The following is a 22458-nucleotide window of genomic DNA, read 5'->3' on the forward strand; positions in this document are numbered from 1 at the left end:
CATCCCTTACCATAGGCATCAGAGACAGTGGAGCCTCATCTAAGTCAAAGAACAAAAGAAAGATGAATGCTACTGGAGACCATCTCCTGCAGGAGATGGAGGCATTCCTTTATTAACCTACCTTGTTGTTTTTGGACAGTTGCTGCTTTCCAGGCTCTTCACAGGTTGCAGAGATACCTGCAGTGTCCAACCTCAGGTTACTACATCTTGCTATTCATCCATGTGAGCAACAATGGTATGAATAGAGTGACCTCAAGTGTATGAAGAGTGACTGTGGAGGCCTGAAGGGTGTAGGGGCCACATGGTGTTCTGTTCTGTCCTTGTTGGTAAACAAGAAAGGCTCAAAAACAGAGTAGACAATTTTTTACATCAGAACCTGTCTGCACAGGTAAAGTGAAGACATGTTTGGGAGAACCCACAAGGAGAGGGTTCTTTCTGTTCTCCCCCATATGAAAACCAGTATATGAATGAGATTGATATGAGAAACAAACAAGGGGACTTGGAAATCCATGGACAGCTGCAGAGCTGTGACCGCATTGAGACTGCAGAGGCATGAGGTTGCTCTTGTGATTGTGCTGCAATGAATGAATACCAACTTTCAGGAAAGATGGACTGAGAACATGGGGGAGGGAAGTTGTGTCCAGTCAGAAGTTTTATTGGAGAAAGCATGAGGAAGGGAAGAGGAGGACCATCAAATATTGTGTTTTCTACAACTACAGTAGGTTTCCTTGTATTTGTTAATTAATTCTAGAAAATGTTAAGGTAACTGGAATCCTCTAAGAGTGGTGGATTAGAACTTTTTCTGTATTAGTCCATTAGGAACTGAAATGACACTACTGACTTACGGCATGTTGGCCACTCATCATCAGAAGTTCAGATGGTAGTGATTTTTCCTTTCTCTTGAGTTTTATTCAAAGGAATGTCCTAGAGCTGAGACACGCCACTGTGTGTCTCTGAGGTGTTTGTTTTCCTTTTTGAAAGGTTTGAGTTTTCCTCTGTAGATACCTTATTTGAGTACTCTAATTGCATACCACAGAGAAACAGAAAATTTCCAGTTCTTCAGTGGATTTCTAATTCTCATTAAACTAATTTCTTTATAATGTTGCACTACTGGGTTTTTTCCTTCCTTGAATACCTGGTGTAATGCCCAGTGTAGCATTCAGAAAGTTTTGACATTTGGGGAAAGACTTGTAGAATACAGACATGACAAAAGGACTCAGATCTGTATGATCTTTGAATGTTCTTCAGTAATGATACACTATTAATTCTGGCTACTCACTGTTTGCTAGGAGCACACAGAAACTGTAGAACATGCATTTTTCAAAATGTTTTCCTTTGATTCTGCTTGCTTTATTTTCCCATAGCTTTCTTGTTATAAGGTATTTCATTTTTCTTATTTGTCTGCTTAATACCTTTCTTACAATGTTTTTCGTTGAACAGCATCCTTGTTAGCACTGAATTTTCAGTAGAAGGCATAAATACTTGTGCAGAGAGCAGGGACTTCTGTACACTACAGTTGCATCTCTTTGAATTAAAAATGAGTGTTCATGAGACCTAATGTCTTATTAATAGGGTAATATCACAGAATCACAGAAACACCAAGATTGGAAAAGACCTACCTCCTATCTGTGACTCATCTGTGATTTCAAAATACAGTTACATTCTAGGGGCTTGAAACTTGACCAATACGTGTCATTTGCAATGCCATAGCTACAGTGCTTAAAATAAGTGTAATTTCACTTGCTTGAGTGATCCAAATGGAAGGTAGAGTTGATGTGTGATGGAAAAAATTGGGAGATTTAGTTATCACGTTTGTCTGCTGGTATATCACATTTGCTTAAGATGTTTTTGCTGTCTTAACTGTATCTGCTGAAGAGCTGTGTCAGTTAGGATGTGTAAAGTCATTGTGTAATTATTCAAAGTTTTTAGGTTACTGTTCACTTCTCAAAAATTTGCCTTGGGATTGATAAGACATTCATGGAGCATTTGCTCTTAACAAGCCCATTGGGATTCAGTGGGAGGAATGCTTTGGGAAAGCCACTTTGTCCCCACTGTAACTCTGTCTGTGCTTGAAAGAAACTAAATACCTAAAATTCCAAGAAGTTTGTCATTCTGAAATTAGAAATTTGCAGGTTGAAACACGTTAGAATCTTCCATGTTTTATGAAACTTGGCTTATGCATATGTTTTATGAAGGTGCAGAGTATATATTACTGAAATATTAATGTTGCAGCTTAATAAAATATTTTACATCTCTGTGACTTGTTTCACATCTGTTTGTCCTCACTGAATCTGGCAGATGAGATTTTAGTATGAGTACTACATTGCTGTGGAGATGGGATTGCCTCTTACAGTGCTGGGCCAGCTTGCCCCTTTGCTTAGGTGCATGTGGTTCACAACCATGGCCAAAGGTTGCTCAGGAGCCTGACTGCTGTATAAGAAGCCATTGCAAATGCTGTCCAGGCATAAGGATGATTTTGTGTTTCTCTTGGACATTTAGTAGGTCATTTGGAAACCTATTTGGTTCTTGTCGTTTCAGATGCTTTTTTTCAGTTTGGGGTTTTGGTTAGTGGGATGTTTTCTGTTTTGTTTTCTGAGTTGGCGTTGTTTTTATTCTGCTTTTATGAACTTTGTTTAAGTTCATAAGCTTTAAGCCGTTTAAGCTGTTTGTAATTTACTCTAAAAAGACTGTGTTCTGCTTAAGGAATTTAAATCCCTAAGTGTGACAGGACATGTATTTCACATCTTTAGGTGAATAATAGATATTGTAGTTACTGGCTTAAAGGCTAATTGCATATCTTCAGAATATCTTTATTTCTCTCTCAAAGCCTTTTCTTCTGCTAGCATTCCCAGTGCTGGATAGTTCAAAAAACTTTGATCATGAATGTTGCTTATTCTTATTCTGTTTGTGTCTGAGCCCTGTACGTAGGAACATTGCTTAATTTTTCAGCTTTGAGAACTCAATTGTAAAACAAACGTGCAAAAGCTATGGAGGGCATGAGCAACAAATATGTGTTTTTTTTTTGCAAAGTGCTAATAGAGTTACATTCTTTGATTTTTTTTCTTTAACTTTTTATCGTTGTTTCAAAGGGCATAAGCTAAGGCTTGGTATGACATAACCTCTTTAATTATAAACAGCTAACTCATGAAGTGAAATAGAACTGTTTCAAAAGAATCAAAATAGTAGTAAAGCTGAGTAGCTTAACTTCAAGATAAAATGACTGCAATGAGTCTTGTTATCTATTAGAAGCTAAGTCCTAAAGAATTGAGGGTAAAAAGAAAGACTTTACAATTCCTTGAAGTTTTTAGTTGGAAGAGTTGAATAATAGAGGGAACAAGAGATAGGATAAAGGATAACTTTCATGGTGTTGTTATAGGCTTCTGTTAAGGAATTGCAAGATACCATTAGAAAGAACAATTCTGGTAAGGGTGTTTGGATATGAGTATGAAAAGTGCACTACCTGGAAATGTAAGCTGAATAAATGTACAATTATATTTGTTTAAGTACTCAATCCAAAGTTGAATTTTATCCATTTTAAAAAAGAGATTTCTTTCAAGATCTTATAATTAATACCTGTAAATTAAAAAGTAAGTGGTATTATACTAAGTGAAGAATTAGCAGTTCTACAACCTCATTTCAGCTGTATTTTCTTAAATTCTTACCTGTATTATTTTCTTTTATGGTACCTAATCTTTATTTCCAAATTATTCTACTCATTAAAATATATGTTGAGTAATATTCAGATTTACCCTAGATATTTTTTTTTTTTACCTGTTCTGTTGCTTCATAGTCTTTTTCAAGACTGTTGTTTGCATTACTTCCATCTTCTTAATTAGCATAACATATAATGTGTCTTTTAAAAATGTTTTTACTTACTCTTGTTTACACTGTACTTGCCATTATCTGTCTCCATCTTCTTCACATGTTCTGTTGATGCATTATTTGTTGGTAAAAACATATGTATGGACTATATGCACAGAGTCTCTGCGATGTCTTTAGTCTAGTGTCTTTTTAGAGTTTCTAGGAACAAGCAGATGTGGTGTATTGTTATTACTACTGTTTTTGCCAAGTTATTGCATCCATGTATTTCCTCTTAATTGAATAATTAAAGACAAACGAACAAACAAAAAACAATGAAATAAAAAAAAGTGGAGAAACAGAAAGTTGAAGCTCTACAGTAATCTGTAATAAGAATGTATAACTGAAAACTAATTACCATCTACTGTAGTGTAAAAGTAAGGAGAAGAATAGAAAAAGAGGCTACCTGGTTATCTATTGAGTTCTGTTCTCTACAGTTTCAGGGAAACATGTCATGGTAATTTTTTATTAAGTTCCTCAATTTCTGTCATATTCAGTTACATACTTTGCCCATCTCAGAATCCCACTGTCTGAGAAATCTCTCAGGTAATTTTTTTTAGCACTTTTTAGTGCATATTTATTTAGTACTATTTAGTACTATTTAGTATTTATTTAGTATTATTTTATGCTTTTTTATTCCTGTGCCACTTTTGTCCTTGAGCTTGATGTTGCTTTTTTCTCTGTTTTTACTCCACGTTAATAGTTATAAGGAATAGTTGTACCTGCATTCAGCCTTTGTTTGTTAGGCTCTCAGTAGGCTTTCATACTTCTCTATTGTTTTCCACTGTAATAAGTTCTTCTTTTTTACTACTTGTGTGTTGTTTTTGAACATTTGATCTGAACTGTATGTAGAATTCTAGATCAATTCTTACTAATGCCTTTTGCAATAAGATCAATATTCCATTTATTGAAAAGGAGTCAGGTTTTTCTTTTGAGATTGATATTTGAAAAAACAAACAACAAAACCCCCCACTAATCAAATAATATAGCTTTCTTTTCCTTTCCTTATTTGAAACATTTTTTGACTAGATTTATCAGCTTTGATCCTCAAACTCTCTAAATTTATTCTTGGAGAGCAAAGCACAATTTCTAGGCCTTTTTGTTGTTTGAGTCCAAACAAATGCAATAACCTACCTTTAAAATCTGTCATACAAGCAATAAGTATTTTCCTGAACTATTACAGTGCCAGAACTTGCGTTTCATGTTATCAACCTGTTTTGGGGAAGGAAGATCATGGAGAAAATACTTACTTGAGAATTGAGAAAAATGTGAGGAAAACCTCATAACAGTGAAGATAAAAATGGGTTTAATATATTGGCCAGTACTGTAGAGTTGATTTCAGTAATCTCTTGCATGTCTTTCCTTCAGGATGTGCTTTTCTTGTTACCCAGGAAATCTTGAGATCATTAATCAAGAAGCTGTAATTAATAATATTAGGTAGAATTGTTTCTGGCATTACAGTGCTGCTAGATAATAGCAAACAGACTCTAGTAAATCAATTGCTTAGCATCCAAAGTTCTAATAACCATTTTTCTTTTCATATAAGGCATAAATATTTTATATACTGCAATTTTGAAACTTGCTGTATGTATTTTAATGTTTATTTGGCACATGCATAATATGCCAGTTGGAATCCCAGTCACATCTGATCACTCCTATTGCAGCACGTACAACAATTGCAGCTTGCATAGCAGTTGTTATGATGTCCTCAAATACAGATTGGCTCAACTGAGTTGTAGGATTTTTTGCTCTCGCAGCCCAGAAAGTCAACCATATCCCGGGCTGCATCCAAAGAAGCAGGTCAGGAGGTCAAGGGAGGTGACCCTCCTCTTTATTCTGCTGGTGAGACCTCACCTGGAGTACTGCATCCAGATGTGGAGTCTTCAGTACAAGACATGGGCCTTTTGGAGCACATCCAGAGGAAGGCTACAAGAAATCATCCAAGAGATGGAACACTTCCCCTTTTGAGGACAGACTGAGAGAGCTTGGGCTGTTGAGCCTGAGGAAGAGAAGGCCCTGGGGAGACCTAGAATGGCTTTTCAGTATCTGAAGGGGAACTGTAAGAAAGAAGGTGGCAGACGCTCTAGCAGGGTCTGTTATGATATGACAAAGGGAAATGGCTTCAAATGAAAGAGAGAAGATTTTGATTGGATATAAGGAAGAAGTTTTTTAGAGTAATGTGATGAGGGATTGGAACAAGACACCCATAGAAGTGGTGGATGCCCCATTCCTGGAGAGATTCAAGGTCATACTGGACCAGGTTCTGGATCCTGATGTAGCTGTAGATGTCTCTCTTCATTGTGGGAGATTTGGACTAGATGGCCTTCAAGAGTCCCTTCCAACTCAAAGGATTCTATGATTCTGTGATTTTTAATTCTCATTAGGGTCTTTTATGCTGCCCCAGGCTCATCATCGTCATGTACATTTATATTTAATTCATAAGGCTGAGGCATACACTCTGTTTAAATAGAGGTACTAAAATGTTGATTTCATGAGTCAAGAAAGTATTTAATGCTTTCAAAATACCATGCTTTACCTTTGGTTATTTCACTACTTCTCTAGCAACAGCAAAATATAAAATTGCACTTACTTTGGCTTCCTCAAAACAAGTTCTCATTTTCATTCATATTTTTAATCCAGTATTCATTTGCATCCTGAAATGATCTTGACACTTCACATATGGTTCATTGGCAAACACTCAAAGAGGAATCTATTTGGAATCTGTACAGGTTCTGTTGAAACAATTTTCTCCTATGGGCACCTTTTCCCCTAATCTGCTCCCACCTAGGGACAGATGTTCTCTTTGATAACTACTTCACCAGAGTCTGTTTGAAAAAGTAAACTTTTTCTCGTTCTATTTATAAAATGATAAAGGTGGAAAACACATAGTAAGATATTCTACAGAAAACACTGTACAGGACAGAAAAGCAAAGGTATGCTAACTGAATCTTTTCAGTATGAAAAACAATGATGTAAATAATGAAAAAGGGATTAGAATAGAATGTAGAACAGGTTATCTCAAAACAGTTAGCTATCTCAAAACTGATTACTGTGCCACAGACACCTAAGCTGTTGCTTGAAGTTATGTTCAGTCGTATCTCTCCTGAATGTATTTAACAACTTGATTGTGAAGCGAGGATAGCAGCATACTGTGCCCCGAGCAGAACAGCATCCCAGTATGTGGCCTAATAGACTCAGCAGGGCTCTAATTTAAGATCTGGTGGTGATTAAAATAAATAAATAAATAAAATGCAATATGTATTTTCCCATTCTATCTGTATGACGACACACCAGTTTACCTTTATGTGAAACATGAGCCAATGTTTCCAGCTGAAAAATAATTGAAATATCTCAGAACGGCATTGTGAGTTTTGCCAGTTACAGTTTCAGTTTTTCAAGACCTCACTTGGATTCTGTGCACGTGTTGCATGTAAGAGCCAATATTATCTAAGGATTGGCCTTCCTTTAGGTGCAGGAGTAACACATCCAGTATGAGTTAGCAAGGAACTTACTCTTTGAATTTAAAAGTGACACATGTCAAATCAATCTTTGCTGATTAATTCCTGGGAAAATTTTAAGTCAAATATTCAATGTGTAATAAGAATTTATAGTTAATTATGCTCTCTAATGTCTTGGAAAGATATTGAAAGGTCATCTGATTTTTCTTTTTCCGTTTTTACATACCCTGTGAATGTATGATCTGTTAAATATAACAAATGTGCATTACATCTGTAAATAACGTTCTGGCCCATGTTAATGAAAAGCTGGATTTTTTATTTGAGGTAATATTGTTTGCAATACATTTAAACCTTTTTTTTTTTTTTTTTTTTTTTTTTTTTTTTTTTTTTTAATGGAGTGTGATATATTTAACCATTTTTACACCTGAGGTTGACCTCAAGTTAGAACTTCTTCTGCTTCTGTTTCAGGACTTCTCAGACTTTCCGTTGTTGGGTTTTTTTTTAATCAGTACAAAAATAGGAACAGCTTAGTTTTAATTTACATCCAATTAAGTCTGTCTTTGGCATTTTGTTGTTTATTTTTCTATTTGCTTTTCTTAAATTTCATACAGAATCAGTTGTCTTTGGGGCCCTAAGGGGGGACATAATCAGTGATTATACTGACTCAGCTCTTGTAATTTTTTAGCAATTAAAGAGGCAAGGTGGTTGCATGCTTGCACCTAAATTTCATAGGGTGCTAGTTGTACAATGACAACATTTTTTTGCTTTGTATGCATGTTTACAGCCAATCCAGTTAGGCAAAATCTTCCCAGTGTGTCCTTAATGGATAATCTGGAATCAGATGGAATTGCTACCGTGTAGCTTTCAGAGAACTGCAGAATGTTTTATGAAATATTATAGCAGAAATATTTTTTAAGTCTTTGATATTATTGCCATAGTTTTCAGCTGAATGACATGTCTGTGACAAGGATTGATTAGACAGAAATGCCTAAGGAGAAAAGCTTTACTTTTAACTGTTTAACTTCAAAAAATGACAAATGTACAATATTTTGAAACATTGGCCTGTATTTTTTGTTTGTTTGTTTGTTTCTCAAATATTCATAGCATAATTATTGTTTAGGTACGTACTTTTCTTAACAATTTTGTACAGCATTCCCAAGTTTGGCTATTATTCAGGATCATTTTTTTAATCTTTCTTTATTTTCATCTCTCTTCAGTAGGCAGTGGTTAATAGCGTGCGTTTTAGTTCTTTTTCTCCCTCCTTCCCTTACCTCACTGAATTGCAATAAAAGGTTTTGAGTAAGTGAACTGCAGCTTTCAGCAATTAATGTTTATTAATATAAAATTGGGTATTGCATTTTATTTCCCAGCAAACTGATGACTGTTATGCTTACTTCTACTAAAATCCTACCATTTTCTCTTTAATAAAAAATTTAATATATTACATGTGTGTTAAAATATTAACTGATTTGTCCCTACTTCATCAAGCTAACATTTTGTTGCATTGCAGTTCTGTATTTTTTTCTATCTTTATATTTTACTGTTAAGAAGCTATTTATGCTAGATAGAGCACCAAAAGTTCTAATTTTACAGAATATATATTTAACAGTGTAAGGAAACTAAAGGATCACTGTAACTGCTTAGTCTGATTTTGCAGATTTCAAAATGAGAGGTAATGTTAAGTTTATTCAGCCTGGACAGTTCTTGCTTATCAGTTCAAGATTCATTTACACTTATACAGCAAGTCAGAACATTCAGGCAGATTTAAGGTATTCTCTGCCTCTGAGGTGTTTTAATACCAGATACACTGGAATTCTACAACCCTTTATTCCCCCAAATCCTATCCTGTCTTTATAATTTTGAAAGATAAGCAGAAATATATTAATTTTCTGAAAAAAAAAAAAAAAAAAAAAAAATTCTTCATGCAGCTGTTAAGAGCTTATTCGATAGAGCCTACCGAACATGACTGTAGTCAGCATTTTGAAGTTATTCTGTACATCTGAATCATAAGGTTTGAAACATCTACTTTCTTAAGGAAGTTTCTGCTGAAAAGTTAGTGGCATTTTCTTCAGGGAGTTTCAAACCTAGTTCTAGTCTAGCTTCAATTATCTGTATTTATTTTTTACCTTCCATTATCAGTTACTTTTTTTTTTTTTTTTTTTCAAACTATGAATTTTATTCTACAAAACAATGGACTGTGATCTTCATTCTTATTCATGTAGGCCACTTAACAGCATTCCAAAATTCCTACTTTTGCGTAGTCCTGTTCCAGATAATACTGTAATTGCTTTTCTGTATCACTGGAATTTATGTAAGATTGGAAACAATAAGTTATCTACCTCCCTGGAATGGAATACAATTACATGGTAGAGCACTCCTGTTTAAGTTTTAGCTGTCTTTTCTGCAAGAGACTGAAATACAGTTTTATGCTTAGTTAATTTTTTTTCCCTAAGTTGGCTAATGCACTGTAAGCTTCATTTTGCAAAGGTGACTGTTGTCTGCTCTTGAACAGTTGTCTGCACTTTAACTTGTTAAAGAATTAACCATTTCCATTTCCAAATTTCACTATTTACAGTTATGTGGTATATCATATGTTTTTAGTTTTTGTCTATCTGCAAGACTACAACTATTCCTTGAGAGTGCTTGTAAAGATTTTTCATTTTGAACTTAGCATGCCATTTATTAATAGAAAATACAGAGCAGAAAATGATGTCAGTTTTTAAAAACATTCAGGAGAAGTCAGTGATTGAAGAGCAAAGGCAAGAGCCACTGATTAACTCTTGAGGATCTGTAGGTTTTCTGCTTACATGTATTACTGGAAGCAGTAGATGTCAGCAGAGAAAAACCATTACCAGTTCTGTTTCACACAATTTTATACAATTTCAACTGCGGATTTGGGTTCATCCAAGTCAAAACACAATCACTGTAAATTATGTACATTTTCAGGAAGGTCATTCAAAATATCTTCGCATTGTTAGACATTATCACAGGCACTTGAACGTGTGAGAAGTTCGCTTTTGTTTTTGATGCTGAAAGGTTTACAAATGTACATATGTATGAGACAAATGAGCAAGTCGTTTCTGTTATTATGCATATTCCAAGAGCTTTCTGTGCCTGTGCATTGGAATGGAGAATCGATATTCATAATGTTTTGAAGCTGGTAGCACTTTCGAGGTCCTAAATGTATTCCATTTAGCTGCTTGGCAGTATGTCAGTTTAAACTTACTATTTCGAAAGCATTTTTAATTAGCCCAAACAGTTACATGGATTACATCAATATGTGTATGTTGACTTGAAAAGCTACCACTTTGTCTATCCCCATGACATGTTTCCAAGTGGACTCACTTGACCAGCACAGCAAAATTGGTGACTTCAGCCTTCACGTTGAAAAAAGTACTAAAAGGTTTTTGCATTGATTTTCGATTTTCAGTTGATTGTCATTTTAATGTTAAGTAGGACAACATTTTTAAATGCTTCTCCTTTGTCTTTATCTTAGATACTCCAATTGAGGTTGGTGCCATCATTAGAGTTAGTTCAAACACTGCAGGACTCAGTCCCTCATGTGATGAGTTTATATAATGAAAAAAACATTTTACATTAGATTTTGTCTTAACTGAACAATCCGATATCTCCTTCAGTTAGCTTCTGTTGTACATCTTTTAAATTCTTCCTGAACAGCTGCATTTTGATATGGTAGTATTGTCTTCAGAAATTCCAATAAATGTTAATGTTTTGATAGTATCGTTAATAAGCCTTAAAATGAAAAATAACTTTGATAGAGAGAAGGGAATAAGAACAGCCTCTATTTTTTTATTTTTTATTTTTATTTTTCTTTCTTTTTTCTTTTAAGGAAACAAATCTGTATGATCTACAAAAATTGAAATCAACCTTGAGACTCTCCTCAAGTGTATGGAAGGGAGGGCAATGTTGGATTTTTTTAGTACCGTTTTCAAAATGTCATGTGAGACAGCAAGTAAAACTAAAATTTTTGGAATTTATTTTTCTTTTTGCTACTGCCATCTTGGCAGCGAATACTAACAGGCAGTGTGTAGATTTTAAATGTTAATTGTTTTCTGTATTCCATATGTTACGATTATCTGAAAATCCTACATATCTGTTTTGAGAACAAAAGATTGGTTGTATGTATATGGCTCGTTTTGTTCTGCTACTCAGCACTGCATAAAGTTAAGTGTGTTTCAGAATTTGTCTCTCAAAAGGTAAATGAATTGTATCAGCAGTTTATATACAGTAATGAAAACTTTCTGGCAGTGCAGTGGACATTTAAGCTTTTGCCTTTCAAAGTTACTTTGTTACCAGTTTGATGCAAAGAGCAAGTCGAATGTGCACAAATAATGTCAGTTATTTGGCTATAGCTTTGAGAAAGCAAATTACTAAGGGATGGGTATATTACTTTTAAGTAGACATGTGTCTGAAAATTGGAAGCAGTATTTGGATGACTATTTGTAATTTGCAGTCTGTGTGGCTGTATTTGCGTAATAAAACACTGCATTAAAAATGGTGGATTTTGTTCCTGTTGGTAGCTGTGTACAGTATATATGCAGTACAGGAGCTTCTTTAGATCTTTTATATCATCCTCAATTTCACTTCTCTCTTAAAAGGGATTCTTTCCTCTTGAACTATAAATTTTGGCAAGGAATTGCTTACGGACAGAACATAAGGTGGCAAGGGCAAACCACTTATGAACTGACTGGTCGATCCATTTTGAACAGTTTGACTTTTTTGCTGTGCATGTATTTACTTCTTTAGCACTACATCCTCAAGAGAGGGACTAGTTTCAGAACATTTCAGGTTTATTGTAGTCACCGATCCTCAACAGCCAACTAAGCAAAATCAAGTTGTTTAGACTTGTAATTATGTTTGCTGGAAAATGGAGAAAAAATGTTAATAAAAATCAAAATATATTGAAATTTATTGGGCAAATTGCATTGAGTAAAACTTGTAATACCCTTTTAAATGCAGCAGCCCTTAATCAGAAGTGGATAGCTGCTTATTTCACAGTTCTAATGCTCTGTGGTGAAACCTGATTCCTTCTGTTCCTTTGAGACTTGTTAGCCAAGCAGCTGTGACTGCAGATGAGCAGAATGTTATACTAATGAAAATTCATTGTGGAGTTGTAGCTTTTCTGGTGTCTCCCTAGTACCAGACAGGTCTTTCAGCCTATGTTTTGGAAGCAGCGAGTGTTTTGTTTTATTTCCCTTGACTTTTTCAAATGGACTGTCTAACCAAGTAGTTAGCAGATGTGGAGGAAAGTGAGAAGGAGACTCACTGAAGACCTTCCATGGAGAAGGTGGTCTTCGAGCATCTCTGGTCAGAGAGTGAGAATTCTTCTTCAAGAAAAGCATGTGAAGTCAGGGCCTTGCTCTGTATCTGAGGAAGTAAGCATATTCTGCAGCAAAGAACATAAAGCAACAGTTCATGGGCCAGTTGAGCCCGAGGGTTGCAGGACATCAGAAATGTTCTCTGAGCCATGAGACTTCATGTGATATATCATAATTATACTACTATAAGCTCACTGTTCTCAATAATATTAATCTGCAAGCATTAAGTTTTCAACAATAGAAGATTCCTCCCAGTAGCAACTGAGAAAATCATGCTGGATATTTTTCCTATACTGCTGTATTACTCTCTTGTTAAGGAGCTGAAATCTTTTCCAGAGCTCTCCAAACTATTTAAGATTCTTGTTTGTTGAACATATTAACAGTATAATTTGTATTAAGGTTATAAAATTTCCTATCTTAAACTCTCTTTTGACTTGTAGTCTAATTTGCTTCTATTACTTCAAGTTCTTTCAATTTCTATCTTGGATGATTGCTATCAAGAAAATGTATGGAAATATAAAGGAAGTGATGTTTCTGAATTGGATTTGGAAAAGATGCCTTGTTTTTGAAAATAATGATGATTCTTTTATTACCTTGTTTTTAGTTTTTCTCTCTAAATTAGTATCTGCTTATTAGCATAGTTTAACATACTTTGGTTAATTTATTTTAGAGAAGATGACTTTTATTGGAGAATATTTTTAGAGGGTATAGGATAGCCTGATAGATTTTGCCTCCACAGATGAGAGCAGACATATTTTGGAAGAACTGGTGAAATTCCTTGCAAGAAAGTGTGTAAACTTAATTTTTTTCTCTGTCTGGCTGCTAGGACTTCAAATATGAGTCAGTCTAACAGGTGGTGAAAAGAATATGTTAGAATAGGAAACAGAAAATATGAAGGCAAAGGCGTAATGCAGGATAACAGAAATCTTTCCAGCTCTGATAATTCAAGAGCCTGCAAAGAAAAATTTAAGATTGAAATTCCGTAATTTGCACCAATGGTTGTTTATCTATTTGTTGTGATTATTATTATTATTATTATTTATTTTTTTTTCCTGTTTACCTGGAATCTGACAGCTGCTTTTTATCTGTCAGATAGAATGGGTGAACAGTTTTTGGCATGTAAGTTATTGTTTATAGGATATTTGATTTATTTGTTTTGTGAGGTATTGTGTAGATAAATGCAATGTATTTATAATTTAAGGTTTCTTTTTATAAGATATTTATTATTTGGTTACCAAAACACTTTAAAAAGGAAAATAATGAGCAACAAAGGGAAAAATCACTGGCATAAATGCTTATTCTCTTTCGGACTACATCCATGTATTTATAAAGACATGGATATTCATGTAAACATCAATTATGAGGAGACACCTAGGAGAAATAAATGTTGTTTGTTTAAAATATTAATGAGAAGACAAGATGGTGATGATAATAGAATATTTCTAGTGAAGCATGTGAAGACAGAAAGCTATAGTGATTTCATTTGGATAAGTATGCACATTTTTAAACGAGCAAATTGTATGTACTGTGATAATACTGAGATAATACATGGGGTGCATGTGGAAAGGGGTGGGGAGGGATCTGAGGCTGTTTTCTTCAAGTTGTTTGTGTAGAATTAAATTTTTCACTCTCTTTTATGATTTATTAAGCAAAGGTATGGAGGTAAGACAGAAATTCAAACTAAAAGCATTGATAGGACATATCTGTTGAGCCACATATTTTGTCTCAGTTTCCAAATTTATGGAAAACATTCTGTTCTCTCAAAAAGGAGGATAAAATGCCACCTTCTAGCATTACTGAGTCTGCCAGAGTATATTAACAACTGTGTAATTTTTTCCTTTACTAAAAGCTTTAAGCCACGATTGATTTAACAAAATCACATAATGATTTAGGTTGGAAGGCGCATTTGAAGGGATACCCAGAGTAAGTTGTCCAGGCCCAAGTCCCAGCAGCTTTTGAAGATTTCCAAGGATGAGACTCCACAACCTTTCTGGGCAACATGGACAGTAAAAACTCAGAGCTCCTGGTTTCTGCTAGGTCTTATATGAAATGTGTATGGACTTAATGCTAAATTTCATGTCCACCAGTGTTTTTACACTTTGATTTTCTAGACAAAGAGTGGGAGCTTAAATGTTGAGTCAAGGTGAAACTCTTTTAATGATATATGTACATTAAAATGCCCAAATTCCATGTTCCTTAGAAATATAAATCATGTTGTTATTTTAGAGGTTGGAATTGTTGTTTTGGGTGAACTTATTCACAGGATGATTTTCCTCCTATGCAACTGTTGCTTTCAATGATTAAATAATATTAAAAAAATGTATGAAACATGACTCTGAAAACGTGATTCTTTCTTTTTTTTTTTTTTTTTCCTGCGGTATTTATATAGTGCAAGAAAATGTAGCTTTTCCTATATCTAGTCCTGCTTAATGAGGATCATGCTGTCAAATTGCATACCATGTGCATTTTTACTAAAGGAATGTAGGAGGAAAGTTCATGTTGAATGAGAAAACAGAATTACCATTTTAAACTTTGGCTTTTTCTTATTGGTATGCAAGTTTGGTTGGCAGTTTTGGAACTAATTGTGAGGTTCTAATTAGTCTCTAGGGAACTCACATGGACAATAGATCACTCATTAGGCTATAAACTTTTTATGAAGTTGATTAGCTATTTTCTCATGCACGCTGTCTAAAATGGAAACTGAAATGATGCATGTTAATTTGCCTTTCAGATGTTGCAACTGCCTGTCCAGATAAGAAGTCCATCTTAATGTACGTGACTTCCCTCTTCCAAGTTCTGCCACAGCAAGTCACTATGGAGGCCATCAGGGAGGTGGAAATGCTGCCACGGCACTCAAGGGTCACTAGAGAAGAGCACACACAAGTACATCAACAGCATTTTTCACAAGAGGTGAGTTGTCATTGTTCTTTTCTGCTTTCATCGTGCTTCTTTAAAGTAATTTCCCTTACTTGCCCCAGAAGTTTGATATTAGTTGCCAATTGAAAGTAAAGAAGTCTCTTTCAGTACTTTTGTACTGTTTTCCACCTTGTACTTGGCTGTTTAAAGTAACTTCTGAAGAACTATAGGCTTTGCAGTTCCCTTTTACAGCACTAGATATTTTGGCTGTCGAAGTATGCTAGGAGAAAGAACACAAAACCTGGGGAAAGTTTTACATTCTAAACACAGATATGTTGGAGCCTATTTTGCCTTTTACAGCTGTTGCCATTTTTCCACATTCATGAAACATTTTTAATTACTTTTTTTTTCTTTTAGCATTTCTTTTATACTGACTTGCATTTTAAGACTATTTGTTCTCAGCTCACAGTTGGCTGCTCAGAAAGCTCAAGTAATCCCTGGAGTTAATTATTCTACCTATTCCAGTTATGCTTGTGACTGAAATCATCAGTTGAAAGTGGATTTTAGGCCTGGTGTACTTGTTCTGAATTTAATCTCTACTTTTTGGGATGCTCAGTACAAGCAAATGAGTATTAGCTTTGTTTATTCAGGATTTGCTAGAAGATCAAATGTTTGTTGTTGTTGTTGTGTTTTTGTTTTTGTTTTTGTTTTAGCTTTTCCCAGTTATTTATAGAGAATTTTCAATTTGTATTGGTATTCTGCTTGCATTGAGTCCTGAAATTTTCTATCATTTGAGGAGAGTTTTCAGGTTTAATACTATCCCAGTTTTAACAGCAAAATATTAACACTGTCCTTGATAGATCTAACTGCTTATACCCTTTCTGTGTTTACTTTTAAAATCATTGCTTTACTTCTAAAATATGTTCATATCCATATAGCTGTTCTTTCCACCTCTGATTTCTTCTTCATAGATCACAGTCAATATACCCCAGAGACCTTCACCTTCTCCTAAACCACGGTTCAAAAGTTATGCATATGCACAAACTGCGTATGTCATACCCCCTGACCAAAAAAGGAGGCAGGTTCCTCCACAGGTCTGTCAATATTGCTTTTTTTTTTAAATTATTTTTACATTTGTTCTGTTAAGCTTGTGGCTGGAGTGAAAGCTTGTGCATTTTGCTTATATCTGATCTTGATGAGCCACTTTGCTCAGTTGTTTTTTTTTTGTTTGTTTGTTTGTTTTTTAGCATCTGTCTAGTGTTTACTCTTTTTTGGTAAATTTCAGCATGGCTGGCAAGAGATGTTATGCTGATTGCTAGGGATGAAGAAAATACAAACACTGAAGCTGTTTTAGAATTCTAATCTTTTTCCTTTAGTCATTTTTGTAAATAGTATGTATGTTGACTTTAAAGAGTACTAAAAGAACAAACCAAACACACGTATTTGGCATCTCATTGTTATTAAACTTGTGTCTCACATTGGATTATTAAAAAAAAGCCAGAACCACTGATTTTCTGTTATTTCCCAGCTCTCATATATTTTTAAAGAAATTCACATTTTTCAAAAGATTACTATAGTTGGAAAAAGAAAAAGAAAAAAAAAATGTTTATATGTCCTGTATTTTGAATTGATAACAGCTGATCATTTTAATCAAAAATGGCACCACATCAACATTTCAGGTAGGGATTCTTGGATATTCGTGTTGTTTTTATTTACTTACTTTTATTCTTACTTAGCTTAAGTAGTTTAATCTTATTTGTTTCAACTAGTTCTCACCATAAAATTTACAGTATTTAGATTTGTATAACTTTTGACAAATGTGAGAGCCAAATATTGTGCTTTAGTTTCATCATTGTGGAAATAAGAAAAAAAAAAAAAAAAAAAATCTGCATTTATTTGACACTGCAGTGTGAGTATGCTGTTTAACCTCTAAAATATATATTTCAAATTTACATTTTAATTTTAAACACTGCTTCTGAATCTACTCTTCAAGTGACAGATATTTTACTGGATAACTTCCTCTAAGTATTCCAGGAAAATAAAACTGTGCACATCTGCATGAGCCCTGCTTCATTATACTAACATTGAATGTCTTGCAATGGTGATTGAAAATGGCGTTTATTTAAATAAGATGTTTAAAGTTGATATGATTGATTTCTTGTGTTTAGGTACTAAACTGGTAACTCAGAAGAAAGAGAAGTCATAATAGGGTGTTTTTTTTGTTTTTCTTTTTTTTCCTTCAGCCAATTTTGTTTTAACTTATTTTTTGTCAACATTCCAACTCCTCAAATGTAATATACAAGCTCATGTAACTGAAGTCAATGCTTCAAAAACTACTAAGATCTATTAAGACATTTTGTTTATCACTTAGTCCTCACCTTTCATCACAGTTCTCAGATTTCCTTTTTTCTGAGCTTGGAGGTATTGTCTGTTATATTTCTGCCAAAGCTATTATTACAGCATTTAAATTCTGCCAATTTGACAGAATCTGAAGACCTAACCAGAACTGGGCCATATTATGCTGGAGGGTAAACAAGTATTAACAAAGAATTTGTTTTAAAATCCTAGCTGGAAAAACACCTGACTATCATTATCATAAAAAAATAAAGTTGTATTACAAGTAGTACCAATTAATATGCCATTTCAGTTTATACAATTCTTAATCAGTGGTAATGACTTTCTTTTTTTTTTTTTTGTCTCTAGCTATGTATAGATTGAAGAACAGCAGCCATCTATTTTACAGGAAGTTTATAATCCTGGTAGAAGAGTAGTTGATAATTTTTGCTCTCAGTATCTGAAGCTTATATACCTTAATAATCTCATATATTTTAACTAAGTTCAGTTTTCCCTTCCAATTTTCTTTACTTCATTATACTTCAGCTGTATTATGATTTTGGGATACCCTTATTGATTTTGCAAATGCCTATACAATTTCCAGTCAAATTTATTTCTGTAGGGCAAGCAAATTTATTTCTGTAGAAGCTCATTATTTCTTCAGTATAAAGTAGAATCAACATTTAATGCAAGTAGAAAATTTCATAACTCAAGTAGAGCACCCCTTCAATGTCTCTGCTTCTTAGTAGCTGCCTTCACTGAAATTTTAAGGCTATTGGAGAAAAACAGCTCAAAAAAATCCCTTTCTATTCTAGGAAAGAATAGAATCCTTTCTTACATTCTTTGTGAAAGTTTCTCTACTTCAGTTGTTGCAAGTAGCAGCACCAGATGTTTGAAATCAATCACACTAAAGTATTGTGTGTTCTTGGTGTTTTAAATTTCTGCATGCTTAGAGCCCAACATGGGCTGTTATATCAGCATCCTGTTACAGCATCATCTGTAAACATCTCTTGTCTTATGACCCTTATCACTTCTGTGTCACATTTCCATTTGCTTTCCTTTCCCCTTATTGCTCCTCTTCACACTTCCTACTAATACTGATGTGTTGTGAAAGTTCACAACATGCATGCAGTTGCATCAAAATCCATCCTTTGAGCTAATAATTAGTCGCTTAGAAACATACTTCTCTGTAAGGCCTACTATTTTAGTTACACAAATTTTGGCCAGAGAAGTCTAATTTTGCTTAACTGTGGCTGATGCTTCTCAGATTCAAAGAAAATATTTTCAGCCAACCACTCACTGCCATCTTATTTAGTGGTCTCTGTTTGGCCACTTCTAGTTGAAGTTAAGCCTTTTAAAAAGTTGTTACTAAACATGGCTAGTAGTTCTGCTAATGGCAAGAAAAAGAGTCAAAAATATCAAAATACCAAATATCAAAATATCAATTTAAAATTCCCTTTCAAGTTTTGTTTTGTTTATAAGAAACTTTTATATGCGACATCACTTGATTTCATTGAACACCTGGCCAAGAAGAACAGTACTTTTCCTTTCTATTCTTTCAGAAAATCTTTTGTCTGGGCAATTTCAAATATTGATCCCAGGCAAAACTCTCATCTCACTGCTTTCTTACTTGCTCTCCTCTGCCTGAACTCCATAGCATGTAAATGATACTGTCTTAAAAGAGTTCAAGTACAAAGGGGAAAAAAAATCTAACGTTGAAGTACCTAGAAAATGATTTTTATATCTTGAAAAAAATAATGTTTAAAATTTTATGAATTTGGGATAAAAATAAATAAATCTGTCTATGGAGATTGGTGCCAGTGTTAATAACACTTTTGTCAAGATTGTTTTAAAAGCCAAATATGATTCTGCCCACCTTGGATTCCTTAGATTAAGGAAGATTGAACCCATTATATTTTGATACCTTGTAGATTTTTATTCTTCTGACAGAAGTTAATATTTCTTCTTTCTCTGATATTTGAAGTACAGTGTTAATGTGTAGGATTATTTTTAGCACTTAGACTGATAAACATCAGTAGATTTGAATTTAAATATTCTGGTATTCAGTGGGGCCAGTGTGGACAGTATTGCCCAGCACTTAATGATTTCCTTTGAGACTTAGGAATCAGAGGCTTCACCTCAGACCTCAGTGTAGCGTTCAGTTGTGGGAAATTTCTAACCCTGCAGTCATTACTTCTGTTCTACTGAAGTATAATAAAATATTTTTCCATATGTTCTCTGGTTTGTCCTATGTACTTTACAGAGATACTGTACTTTACTTTCTCTATCCATTCATTAATACAGTAGATAACTTGGAAGGTTTCTAGAACCGCATTAGAAACTGAAGCTGAGTTTACTTTCTCACAGTTCTTTTGGCAGTCTTTGCCATGAGATTCCTAATGGTTTGATCTAATAAATCTGATTGATTCACCTCCACATGGTTTGTAATATCAAAGGACAAAAGGGATACTTGATTGGAATTATTTTTTTTCTTACAGTTAGAAACATAGCAAGATTGCGTAAATCATTATCTGACTATATTATTAGTATTTTTGAACAGAGAACTGTACATCCTTTCTGTAACACTCTGCCTATATACTAAACACTCTGCCTATTATACTAAAGTATAATTTTATATGAACTGCAAACATAATCGTATGTGAGAATAATGGTCTATAACTAATTTGTACATAACTGTTTTGGAAACCCTCTGTTTCATTGTCTCACAATAACAAGGGAATGTAGGTTGTATCTACCAGCAAGTAAATAACAGAATTCTATAAGTCTTCTAAATATGCTACACATGTAAAATATTGTCACTTAACCTGGTCAGCACTTCAGCACCACACACCATTTTGCTCACTCGTCCCTGGTGGGATGGGGCAGAGAATAGGACAAAGGGTAAAACCTGTGGGCTGATATAAAAGTAATGTAATAGAACAGAAGAAGAAGGGAAAATAATATTGATAAAATAATATTCAAAACAAATGGATGCTTAGTGCAATTGTTCACCACCTGCCAACCAATGCCCAAGCAGTCCTTTAGTAGCAACCCCCTCCTCAGCCATCTCTTCCCAGTTTTTTTGTTCACCACAACACCATGTGATACAGGAGCTGATCAGTTTGATCTAGTTGTCCTGGTTCTGTCCCTGACCCCTGATCCCTGGTGTGCCCCCAGCTCCTTGCTATCAGGACAATTTGAGAAATAGACAAGTCCTTGACTTAGTGTAAACACCACTTAGGAAGAAAACAGGACACATATATTCTGAATATTAATTAAATGTATTAATTAATTTTGCTACATATATATATTTAAATATGCATATACATACACACACACAGGGGAAACATTTTATCACCTAACTAGCAATTATGAGACAGTACTTTTTCAATAGGTCAGTATTCAGGTTATTTTGGCACAAAAATGCATGTGCAAATACGTATAGCTGGAAAAAACAAACAAACAAACAAAAAAACCCTTGAACTATAAAATATAGATTATTTGAGTGCTAATTAAGGTGCTTCTGCTATCCCGAAATACTAGTTTTCAAATGTAAATTTACTGTGCAGCATTTTATTACAGTGACTAACTGAAATTGCTGTGATGAAATTCTGTTTCAATTATAAAATAATGCACTTTTTTTTTTTTTCTCTTTACTCTGAGAGGAAAACAAATGTGACAGAATATAATTGGAAGATGTGGGAGGTGAAGTCTGTTAATAAATAGCTTCAGAAAAAAATAACTGATAGTAATCTAAGCATGTTTAATTCTTCATTTTTTCAGGATCTCTTACAAATATCTAAAGTATAGCATGAAGCTGTCCTACGTTTCTGCTTTCATACACCTCCAGTTAAGTTTGACAGCCTCCATAATAGGTCTATATGGCAACAAAATAGTTTTGAGTATTCAGAACAAAGATATATATATATATATTTCAGCATTGTATCCTGTTCTCAGAAAGACCATCAATGGATACATAGAAACAAGAAAATAAGTAAGACTGATTACATGTTTTTACTTACTGGTCTGCGGCTCCGAAATTTTTTGAGTCACAGATGGATGTTTGAAGATCTGTCCTTGGAAACCTTCAGGGTCAGGCTGGATGGGGCTCTGAGCACAGGGCTGTAGCTGTAGGCATCCCTGTTCATTGCAGTAGAATTGGACTAGATAGCCTTTAAGGGTCCCTTCCAACTCAAATAAATCTATGATTCTATGGTATCTTAATAGTTAGCTGTACTAAGTGGATTTTTATCCTGTTCTTTCATCTGGATGCTTGTCTTTGTAAATGTTTAGCAGTATTTTTATGTGGTTTTCATATGTCTAGAAATACTTGAATGTTCCTGGTTTTATTATCTGTTAAAATTATTGGTAATAATTTTGGTATGATTACTGAACTAAAAAATGTGAGGCTGTACATTCAGAGGAGGAAAAAAAAAACTTATTGTGAGGTGAACAGCTATCATTTTATCTTATTTTCAGCTTTAGATTTACCATTCAGAACATGTTAAGACAAGTAAGGCGGCCGTACTACAGAATTTGTAAGAAATATTAAATTACTTAAGCCACTTATGCAACAGCTTTTTTGTTAGCTTGTAATTTTAAATTGAGAATAT

The 22458-nt window shown here is 34.2% G+C and overlaps 1 protein-coding gene across 12 annotated transcripts in view; it reads left to right on the forward strand.

Moving 5' to 3' along the window:
• DMD (dystrophin) overlaps positions 1 to 22458 on the forward strand; it is a 1153352-nt gene that overhangs the window by 412916 nt on the left and 717978 nt on the right. For 11 of the 12 annotated variants that reach the window (XM_090124041.1, XM_031599265.2, XM_090124061.1 and 8 more), the window contains exon 8: positions 15387 to 15565. In XM_090124041.1, the coding sequence (XP_089980167.1) occupies positions 15387 to 15565 (179 nt within the window). Of the gene's footprint in view, positions 1 to 15386; positions 15566 to 16482; positions 16606 to 22458 lie in introns of all 12 variants that reach the window. The other variant, XM_090124095.1, reaches the window with a different exon arrangement.

The sequence above is a fragment of the Phasianus colchicus genome, chromosome 1, assembly GCF_987193195.1.
Source record: "Phasianus colchicus chromosome 1, bPhaCol1.hap1.1, whole genome shotgun sequence".
In the NCBI taxonomy this organism is placed as follows: Eukaryota; Metazoa; Chordata; class Aves; order Galliformes; family Phasianidae; genus Phasianus; species Phasianus colchicus.